The 11,264-nt window shown below is 32.4% G+C and overlaps 1 protein-coding gene across 1 annotated transcript; it reads right to left on the bottom strand.

Annotated features, from left to right (window-relative positions):
* Window positions 1–844: 844 nt before the first annotated feature.
* Window positions 845–10,912, bottom strand: LOC110628744 (chitin elicitor receptor kinase 1). The gene is made up of 12 exons (XM_021775541.2): window positions 10,138–10,912; window positions 7,485–7,518; window positions 7,347–7,354; window positions 7,075–7,230; window positions 6,115–6,311; window positions 3,821–3,910; window positions 3,089–3,182; window positions 2,855–3,006; window positions 2,683–2,774; window positions 2,143–2,281; window positions 1,247–1,345; window positions 845–1,170 (listed from the first exon to the last, which is right to left on the bottom strand). Exons 1-12 carry the CDS (start codon window positions 10,781–10,783, stop codon window positions 1,006–1,008), a joined length of 1,872 nt encoding a protein of 623 aa, XP_021631233.1. The 5' UTR covers window positions 10,784–10,912; the 3' UTR covers window positions 845–1,005.
* Between the last annotated feature and the right edge of the window lie 352 nt (window positions 10,913–11,264).

The following is an 11,264-nucleotide window of genomic DNA, read 5'->3' as shown; positions in this document are numbered from 1 at the left end:
ACATATTAATGATTAACAAAAGCTATAAGGGAATTAGTCTCCCATACAGGGATTAGCAAAAGCTATAAATTAGAGATTTTGACACCCACATTCAAATTTTACGAGAAAATAAATTTTTATAAAATTATTATTTTTATATAATTTTATATATGATTATTTTCATATATAATGAAAAAATTTTAAATTAAAAAATTTAATTAAATTAAATTTTTATAAAATCCTTAAAGTAAATGAATTAAATTAACTCGAGTTAGGTGAGAATTATTTATCTTCATATGCATCTAAAAATAACAGGAAATTATACATGAAATGCCAGCTGAACGATTAGATTCTGATTTTAAAAACATCACCTAAAAGCAAAAGTTAGATTAATTAGTAAAATATTTTAATTAAAAAACCAAATCAATGCAACGTGGGTTTTTCAGCCAATTAATAATAATAATAATAATAATAATAATAATAATAATAAAAAATCATTTAGCCTATAAGGATAGGCTAAGTCAACAAAAAATTAATATTAATTTCACTAACCCTCCATTTATAAATAAATATTTTACAAAAATTCAATTCAATTAATTTTTTTAAAAAATAAATTAATTTTTTAAAATTTTCTTATTTAAAATGTAAAAATTCAATATTTTTTAATTTAGAAAATTTTCATTTTAAATTAAATTAAATTTTACATAATTATATAAAAATTCATTTAATTTTTTTTATTATCAGAAAATAAATTATAACAAACAAAGGTAAGAAATTCATCAAAATGATTTATACAATGCCGTGTAAAGTTCCTGAGTTGAAACTAAGAAAAGAAAAACTTTCAAGTGTTTGAAGATCATCCATAGAAAAAAAAAATTATGAATAAATATGTACAACAGTTTTATCATAACCATTGATTATGGCGGTTTCTACATTCGAAGAGTTATTCCACCATAATGAATGGTTAATGTCTAATTGTTATCCATATAACAGTTGTATGATAAAATTTCTCCATCAAAAACTCTTTTACCTTCCTGACAATAAATTGGCAAGAGGTTTGTTTTCATAGAAGGAGCCAACATCCCAATCCTCTGTTGAAGATGAAAGAGTCATCAAAGCAACTACAATAGACCTCATACTGGGTCGTAATTGAGGATTCTCGTGTGTACATGCCTTGGCAAGCTGTGCTAACTGCAACCCAAAAAACCCACATTTCTTCATTATTATCTCAAACCTTAAACACATTTATCTAAGACTTTTTTCTTACCTTTTCGACTGAATCAATTGGATAGTTATCTCCAAGCCTTGGGTCAACCAATTTGGGAAGCTCTTCTCTAGCATCAGCTTCATCAAGAGCATCTTCAAACTGCAAACACATTAAAACACTAGCGTCAGCTTAAGGGCATTTTCTCGGAAGTCTGTTTGCACAAGTCATGGGCATTTGGCAGGCTTAGAACTTTGATGTGTCCTAAACTTATTTCTATAGCTTACAATTTAATTGGGCTAAGCTTAGTCTTCATAAAAAAAAATTCTAATTATTTTCCTTTTTTTGGAAAGATTACTATTTAGCTCATATGATATGGGAAACCTCATTACTTAATCATTCGATTCTGAAAAATATATTAAAATATCTTTGATATTTTAAAAAGTCTACTAATTAGACCTTATATTACTTCTAGCCGAAAAATATTTTACTATTTAGTTTCTAAAATATGAAAAAATTTATTAGTTAGTCCCTTAATTTTTTAAAAAGTTTATCAATCAATTCTTCTATAGAAAAGTCTAAAATGCCTTCATATTAATTAGCAGACATTTTTATAAAACTGAGAGACCAATTAATGAATTTTTCCATATCACACAAACCAAATAGTAAAACACTTAATAGTTAGAAGTAACGGAATGGCTAATTAGTGGATTTTTTAAAATTTTCGGACTATTTAATATAATTTTTTAAAAGCGAAAAACCAACTAATAAATTTTTTCACACTAAAAAAACTAAATAGTAAATTTCCCTTTTTTTTTCTGAAATATGTCATTTTCAAGCTTAGTATAAAAGAACTTGCATATTTGCTGATAAGATCAGAGCGAGACTGCTATACAGTATTTTATGTTCGTCTATTTAAGACTATTTTAACTGATAAAGAAAGAGGTCAGAAAATTAACCAGAGAAACAAGGCCCTTTGTTTCAGCACTAGAATCATTCGTCTTGACAATAGCATCCTTGGCGGAAATAAGTTCATAAAGGACAACTCCAAAGGCATAGACATCCACTTTTGGAGAGACATCGCCATACTGTGCGTATCTGCAGAGGAACACAAAATTTTAATCTATGTTAAATAAAACAAATCAGTAGGCTGCATTTATTTTTATTCTCATAAGTGGCTCCATCCTGAAAGCCTGAAGATAAACTTCATGAGAACAATTTCAGTGGCACACATTCATATGCTATTCAGAACCTATTTTGAATCCTAGACCAGCTGCCTCAAAAAAAATCCTCAGATATATAAGCAGGAATAGGATCATAAAACTAAAAAGTTCACTAACTTTATAAGAACAGATCTCCAAGATCCATTTTCAGACCATTACAGATTGGGGAATATTGCTAATAAAACTGTCTACCAGTAATATGTCATGTTAACGTTAGATTTTTCGTGAGTCTGAGAGCTGATATTTTATTTCGCATCAATTAGATAAGATTCTTACTCTGGTGGCATGTATCCGAATGTACCCACAAGACGTGTCGGGAGAGATGAACCTCCAACCTCCGTTAGTTTTGTTAACCCAAAGTCTGCAACCTGTACTACAAATAACTTCAGTATAGCAACTTCAAAGGCTTTCAAATGGATCACCATTACAAAAGAGATGTTAATACAACCTTTCCACGGAAGTTCTTGTCAATCAATATGTTTGCTGATTTAATATCACGATGGATATAAACAGGAACAGTATGCTCATGTATATATTCAAGGCCTCTAGCTGAATCAAGGGCAATTTGCAACCTAGCAGACCATGGCAATGGATCTCTCCCTGAAAACAAGCAACAATGTTATCAAAACCATCACATCAGCTACCGGCAGAAATGAGCTACAGAAAATGCGTGTACTCTCACCAGAGCCCCGCAAATGTTGGCTTAAGTTGCCATTCTCAATGTATTCATACACTAGAAAAAGAGAACCCTCAACACAGTATCCAATCAATCGAACCTGCAAGAAATGTAGATAATATACGTAGTGAATAGAAGGTAAGAAAATTCTGAAGTTTTACAAGATCATCCATGCAATTGGAGTGGGCATGATTGGACATATGCAGACAAAACTATAGCATAAAGCCATAAACTAATATCATTCAACATCTCCGAAATTCAACAGCCTTAAATCTAAACCATTCTATGTTTGTTTGACACAAACATTTGAACTGGTTCTTAAATTGCCATGGTGGACAGAAACATGGCATTTAAGATTAAGTTGCCAAAACAAAGAAGCGGTTATAAGGAGTAAGTGGATTTTATAATCAAATAAAAACTTAATATAAAGAGGCTAGGAGGCACAGTATTTTATATAATCACTGGGCAGGGAATGTAGACTGATCTGGTCATGCAAACAGATAACATAATTTTGCCAAGGTTCATTTAAGTCCTAACCGGGAACCATGTTATATTCTATTTAGTTCATAAGATAGACATAAATAATGACCGAAGTTTTCTAGGAAATACCAAAATTTACTCCAAAAACTATTTTAAAACAAAATTTCATCATATTTGCTCAAACAAAGAGATGATGACAACATCAATTCTTCTTTATAGGCATGACTGTTATTTTTGTAACTAGGGGAGAAAGTGTACCAGGTTCAAGTGATGAACATGTGTTAAGACCTTTAGCTCTGCAAAAAATTCTTTTGAAGCTTGCATGTCCATCTTCTTGATTGCAGCTTTCTGCATGGTATGTCCAATTTATGTATGTTAGGAGCAGAATAAATAATACTAAAAGGAAAAGTAAAATCAGCACATTCTTCCACCCCGTGAAAAAAAAAGGGAAAAGAGAATAAGAACAAGTATCTATCCCTAAAGAGTATAGCAAGTACACCGTGGAACAAACAATTTTTGGAGATGGCTAAACAAAGTCCTGAAACACATTTGCCACATCTTACGGTGCTTGGTACTCCTATTGAATGGAAAATATTTTCTTGGTTAATGGCAAAACTAAGCAATTTTCAAATAAGAACTTCTAGTATGAAATAGAAATTCATTTCCAAACTTCCACAAACTCATGTAAAAGAGTATCGTTTTTTCTCAGAAATCAACACTTATTGCCATTTGCCACTACAATCACAATCATGGTTTTAAATAACGGCCGTTACGTTACGTAATGGCCGTTATGTAACGGGTTTTGGGGGCCGTAATCCGTTATCTCGTTATATACAATGGTCCCTCCTAATTTGCAAGCGTAACGGTGGTTACGCCCTTACCGACCGTTACATATTGGTAACTGCCATTACCAATAATTAAAATTGTTTTATATCCTTTATTTTCTACTCCCTATTCTCATTTTCATTAGTTTCTACACTTTTCAACAGTTTCAAAAACTATATATTTTAAGTTTTATCTTCCCTTTTTCTTTCAAATTTCAATCTTCCCCATTTCAACCTTCCCTGCATATTTCTCGTATAAACTTAGATCCATTATAAACTACTCGATTTCCAAGCTTATTTCTTCTAAAAAGTTAATTAAATTTTATCTATTTTAGTTTTTAATTTTTGTTTTTTTCCTTTTTTTTGTAAGTTTTTGTGGATTAAAGTATTAGTTTTGAGTTAAAATTGTACTTTGAGCTATTAGTTTACTTGATCTATAAAGATTATGTTGATTTTTCTTATTTTAAACTATATGATGCTTAATTTAAGCTAAATAATCTATATTTTATATATTTATGTTTATTATGCATTTTATATATTGTTCTGAATTAAATCTAATCAATATCATTTTATTTATAAACTTTGCAAATTTTTTAAAAAAATTTGCGTAGCACCAAGCCATCACCGTTACGTCACGGCCGTTACAGGTCTGTTTCCGTTACCCGCGACCACAATCGCGAATGTGGCCGCAACCACGATTTAAAACCATGATCACAATACCCTCTTATTTTTCTTCTTCTTCTACTTCCTAAAATTTTATTTGAGTAACATCAAGCAAGAAAAATATAAATTCTCATAGGTCCAAACATATTTCAAGGTCTTCTTTGCTAAAACATAATACATTCTTTTTTGTGCTTGAAATGCCCAAAGAAATGGAAAAAAAAAGAGAGAAATTTTCAGTGTTATAGCCATATGGAAAACAATTCAGTTTCTCAAAGAATATTTTCCATTATATGTATATAAACAATTTATTTTTTGCAAAACAAAGAAGCCTTATAAAAGGAAAATTCAATGATTACCAACCTAAAAACATAGAGGATGATAACAAAGAGAACTTGATAAAAAAAGCTGCAACTGCCAGTTAAGCTTTAACTGATGCAGATGCCAAAAGTTAATAAAGATGCTCTACTTCTTCCATTCCTTTCAGGATACTTTTCCATTTTACTTCCTCATACCTGGCTTTGGTGCTTAACTCCAATAGACTAGGTCATCAAGCCAGGCTCTTTCTTGAAAGGTAATTATATATATATATATATATATATATAAAGAAAGCACAGCTGGCAGCTCTAAAAAGTTATGAATTCCCACAACCTAAAGTTTTTATAAAGCAAACAAGTTGCTCAATAAAACTTCATGAAATGATATGCTCATAGCTAACAATCAAAATCATTTAATTCACATTAAAATTAAATATATCCTTTAATCGGTTTGTTGTCAATAAACTCTTATGATAAATTAAATGACAAACAAATAGCCTCCAAACTAAAAGGAACTCGTAAAAGGAATATATTATATCCATCCCGTGGTGGTTTATATCGTGTGGTACAATACCATCAGATATTTATGAAACTTCATACAATCTGAAAATAGAGAAAAAGTAGACTTAAAAAAACTCAGCAAAATGTGCTGATTTAACTAATGTATATTGTCATTAAGGAAAAATACACAATGTTGAAACATTTACTCAACAAGGATTTACAAGAAATGAAGGCTAGTGTGAGTACAAACCTCGCCTCTCAATTCTGCATAGTAGACAGAGCCAAAGCCACCTTGGCCAATCTTATTAGCCATATTGAAGTTATCAGTAGCTCGGGAAAGTTCTTCATATGAGAACTCCACTGATTTATCCACAGTTATGCCTGCAAGACCTGGAGATGGTCTCAGACCACTTGATTCCACAGGTTTATCCGAGTTACTTCCAGGAGCTGAGCCAAGAGGTCAAGGAAGGTCAATTGTTAAATAAACCTAATCATCCATACCATTTTATTTTTTTCTCACATCACAGAAGAGATAATAACTGCCAAAACAAGATTATTACATTTCACTGTATTTACTATTCACACAAAGAAAGAAGCAGGGAAGGGAGGGGAGGATTATGCATCTAGAAATCACACTGAAGGAGATAATGGATTATGGATCACACAATCCTTATGGCACACATGTAAATTCAGTATGGGATGAATAATTAATAATCTGAGAACCTTTTTCCTAGGATGTAACATGAAACTTCGTGAATTAGAACCAAATAGATGCTAAGTCATAAGCAAAAAGCAGGCTCATACACAATGAATTAAAAAATAAATGATACCTCAAAAATGGAAAAGTGGTTCTGGAGGGGGAGGGATGTCCAGAAAATTGAACAGTGTGAAGTTTGTATATCATCTTTTTAAACCCTTCCAATTGCACTCCTCCTTCTCCTCACCAAATTATTTTATGATTAAAACAAATATTTTTATGTTTGATACCACCAATTACAAATGCACAGTTGTCTATTACAGAAGGAATATCTAAGGAAGAAGAGGCATAATAAATCACCGAGTAAAATTTTAAGAGCTCATGCAAAAGAGAAAATTAATTAATTAATAACTAGAATCTCTGATAAAACAATACTACAGTTAGAGAAACTTCCAGTGGAATGTTAAGCAGTTCCACCAAAACCTAAGAAAGATATGAATAAAAACAAAATACCTTGCAAAGCTTGGGAGAGTTCTTGAGATCCTGACAGAGATATTGCTTCCTTGACCTTCTTCTTTCGATATAATCCAAAGTACACGCAAACTGCTACTAACAGCACCACAGCTACTGTTCCTATGGCTATGCCAGCAATAGCTCCACCTGCTATTCCTGCTTATATGAAGGTATGGTGTAAGTTCAAGAAGCATGAAGTTTTGTTATAGCATTGCTGCCCAGATATCAAAATGAAGATATCATCATGAAGTGGCGTGAAGAGAAGGTCATACCACCGGTGCTGCAAAAGGAAAGTTGAAAGGAAAAAACACAACCATTTAACAATTTGTATTTGCAAGTGATCCAAAGGTAGCCAATGGGAATCAATAAAAAATAATGTTGATATAAGGAGGTATAATAACTCAATTTACCTTGATGTCAGGGGCCGGTAGCTATTGTTTTCATCTGAAAAATGGAAAGAGTTTCAGTGAATCTCATTCATAACATTTCACAGCAAATAGCGACATAACATTTTCATGAGATTAATATTTCTTATATGGTACTGTTGTGTCAAAAGCAAATGTATGAAAGTTTTTAACATCATTGTCACCAGATTAAAGTAAATAACTAGAATTAGTATTGTCTAATGATAAATTCACTCATATAATATGTAATGTAGGATAATGCATCAAATAATCATGGTTGAAATGCTCAAAAGGCTTCATGATAGCATTACAACTTTAAACACCTCATGAACAGGGACATACCCACAATCCCACATCATATTTTTTCTACATTTAATACCTCATGTAGAATAGTATTAATTGGCAATGATATTGTAAGTGTCAGCAGAGATCATGCTGTACTGAAAGACGCAGCCGAAAAATTGACTATTGATACAGTTCAGGGGAAAGGGATGTTGATTCTGATGAAGGATCAAAGACTATCCTTTTCTGGACTTTGTCTCTGTTGTAACTGATGATTGTATCTGCTGACTCTAAAATGTATGATTACATCGGCAATGAAGGTGAAGTTCGTCTCTTGCCAGAGATGGTAAGAACTAAGGAACAAAAGCCAAAATGCAACCTTTAGAAAATATGGACTATGGACTTAGCGAAGCAGCAGAAACAGCCAAAGCCAACTCCCATGGTTTTCCGGTCTTAGGTGTTGGTGGTATTGCACAACAGAGTACGCACAAATGTCATGTTCTACGAGACATTGTTTATTGCTAATGCATTGTTAACACACCTATTCATTAGTTAAATTTTAATTATTTTTAGATTTTTGTTGATTGTACTTTTAATTTTCATTTTGCTTGTGATTCCAAGGTAAAGCTTGAATTATTCTTTTTTCCTAAAAATATTAGTACTAGTATGTGATGTTTTTTTATTATGCTAACAGAATGACTTAAAATTTTGTCTAAGACTCTTAAGTATAATTTTCTTTAAGAAAAAAAGAAAAGAATTCTAACTAATTGAATGATTTATTATACAACTTAATAATTCTGACGGTCACTATGACTATATTTGTTATGTTACCATTTGTATTCCCCTTTCATTCTTCCTCTCTATAAATGGAGAATGGACATTTTTTTTAACAGAAAGGAGAATGGACTTTTAACAGAGCATAACTATCAGAAAAAATATTCTCATCCTAAAATTAGAATCTAGAAACCAGCCCCCTAGGCTCCTAAAATTTTCATGCTTACTGTAACATAAAAAGCAAAAAGAGTTGGAAGATGCGATATCTCAACATGTAACACTTTCCTTCAGAACTAGAATTCTGCTCTAGTGTGTTGATAAAATTGACCAAGTCATCCACTCTTGTAGGGGAGATTTCCCAAGTCACATATGAAGTACTTCTAGCTCAAACCCAGTTGATGTGGTACACACATGACCTCCAACTTAGAACTGGATATCTATAGGTGGCCCAATATCGAGATAACGGTTGACTATATGAACCGAGACTAACTCAGCCTAAAAAGCACCTTGTAGGGAAATTGACCAAGTCATATATGAATCTTTTTTGCGGATACTAGGTCCACTGGGGACAACACATCAACATCAAACATTAAGAAGCTGTTCCATATTTTTTAGGTGAGATCAGTATTAAAAAAGATGGATCAACAAGAGAGTTATGGTAATACCCATAGAAAATCACTAATCTCCCAGAGCTCAAACAGCTAAAATTCAGATTTTGCTGCATGTCAACACTCCTATCTACAGCCTGCTTGGTTAATTGGTCAGCAACATCATTCTTAATTTCCTCTAATATACTTGATTACAACAGCAAGCATCACCAAGTTTTTCCTTTAAAACTCTATAAAGTTGAGAGGAACCAATGCTTCCAATGGCAAGCTATCTGTTAAGCATGTTCCATTTTGTTAGTTAATAAATTAAGTGCACAAGCAATGGATGATAGCCTACTGTAGAATACTAGAATTTGTGAAGCCTATGTTCTTCCAAAAGTTAAGAATTTTGCTTGGTTGTCAATCACACCAATGTCAAAGCAATCACATTTATCAACTACCAGAAAAGAGTGTCAAGATACGGTCTTCCATCTTTAGTGGATAAAACTTGCTATTATTAGTCCGAGAAAAAGTTGATTGCATTCATGGAAATGAGAATTTAGTAAAGTAGGATTCTGATTGTAGAAAGCTTACTGCTGGATACAGAATACCTTCTTTTTTTTTCTTCTCTTCTCTTTTCTTTTTTACCTTAATGGACAGGGTGTGAAAGGATCTAAGATGGTTAAATCGTTCTGAAGTCTTTACAAGATTTTACGTTTATGCCTCTTATGATTGAATATAAATATTGATATTTAAAAATGCAAATATTAGCTTTCCATTATCTAAATTTCATTTATTGAAAAATAAAAAAGATAACCAACATTATATAATTATCAACACATTTACTATAATTTCGTTCCCTAAATATTTTTCTAACATTAGTTACAGATAATTATATATATATAGTAACCCAAGTTTCTAAAAATAAAAAGAAAAAAAGAAACCTAAGCAAAGCTATAAGACGCACATATATAAATTAACATAAAAGAAATCTTATCAAAAAGTAATTGAAGTACCTTTGCCTGGAACGTAAACCAAGCCAGTTCCCGCACTAAAATCTGCACCAACATTATATCTCTGCAGTAAGTCGGCACTTATATTGGACTCCCTCGCAATCGACTCGAGAGTATCTCCAGGCCGGAGCGGGTACGTAATGAACAACCCATAATCATTTGACACCGAACTATCCCCACATGAGCAATTCACGGTGACATTAAGCACACCAGTGTCCGGTATATTAGTCGCCGGATAACTATTGAACTGCTCCAACCACGAAACCGTCGTCAAATTGGAATAGGTCTTGTTGGCGACAGTGGTATAGGTGTCTTGACTTTCAACATTGTACTGGAACTTGTAGCCGAGGAATTCAAGGCCGAGCGATTCATCGCGTATACAGTCGCAGGGGAAGGGAATATTGATTCTGATGAAGGCGTCAATAAAGTCCTTGTTATTGGTTTTATCCCTGTTGTAATTAACTATTGTATCCTCCGATTGCAAGACGTTTGATTTGAATTTCTGGGCTATGACCGATAAGGTATCGCCTGAGGAGACGTAGTAGGACGCCAGAGCCAAATCGCAGGTTCGGCTGCATTTGCACTCGGTGGAGTAGAAATGCGAGAGTAAGAGAAAAAATCCTAAAGCTAACCCTAATTTCCGACTCATGGAGGATCAGGAGCTAGAGAATTTTGTTTGATGAATGAGAGGAATTGAGGAAGATGATGAAGAAAAACTAGCAGTTTAATTATTGACTTTTGAAATCTGATGAGCTCCTGGACCGTTGACCGGAAGATTAAAAGTTGGCGGCTGCTTTTTGGCAATATATTATATTATTATTACTATAGTATATTCCGACAAAAAAAATATTCCGAGAAAGATAATATTATAGAGTATATTATTAATATTAAAAAAATGAAATATGTTAAAATTTAAATAAGTTAATAGAATTTTCAAAATCGAAAATGACTCTGAAAAGTTATTTTTATTAGAAATAATTTAATTTTTCATTTATCTGTAATCTTTTTTTCAATTTTTGAGAGAAATGTTCTAAAAGCTTAGGATGCTTCCTCCCATTCGATCTAGCTAGTAAATTATCTGTGCAGGATGCTTCTAGTGGTACTTGGAATGGGCAGGCACTCAATACGGT

Source organism: Manihot esculenta, chromosome 12 (assembly GCF_001659605.2).
Source record: "Manihot esculenta cultivar AM560-2 chromosome 12, M.esculenta_v8, whole genome shotgun sequence".
In the NCBI taxonomy this organism is placed as follows: domain Eukaryota; kingdom Viridiplantae; phylum Streptophyta; class Magnoliopsida; order Malpighiales; family Euphorbiaceae; genus Manihot; species Manihot esculenta.
The sequence above is the reverse complement of the archived record's forward strand: the minus strand, read 5'-3'. Positions and strand labels throughout refer to the sequence as shown.

What these genes read in the sequence shown, in the direction of transcription:
- LOC110628744 (XM_021775541.2), bottom strand. Translation starts at nt 10,783, where the DNA reads ATGAGTCGGAAATTAGGGTTAGCTTTAGGATTTTTTCTCTTACTCTCG. An exon ending in ACAAGAACTTCCGTGGAAAG is followed by an intron (nt 2,775 to 2,854) that starts GTTGTATTAACA and finishes TTTGTAGTACAG; the next exon opens with GTTGCAGACTTTGGGTTAAC. An exon ending in CAAAGGGCCTTGTTTCTCTG is followed by an intron (nt 1,346 to 2,142) that starts GTTAATTTTCTG and finishes ATGTGTTTGCAG; the next exon opens with TTTGAAGATGCTCTTGATGA.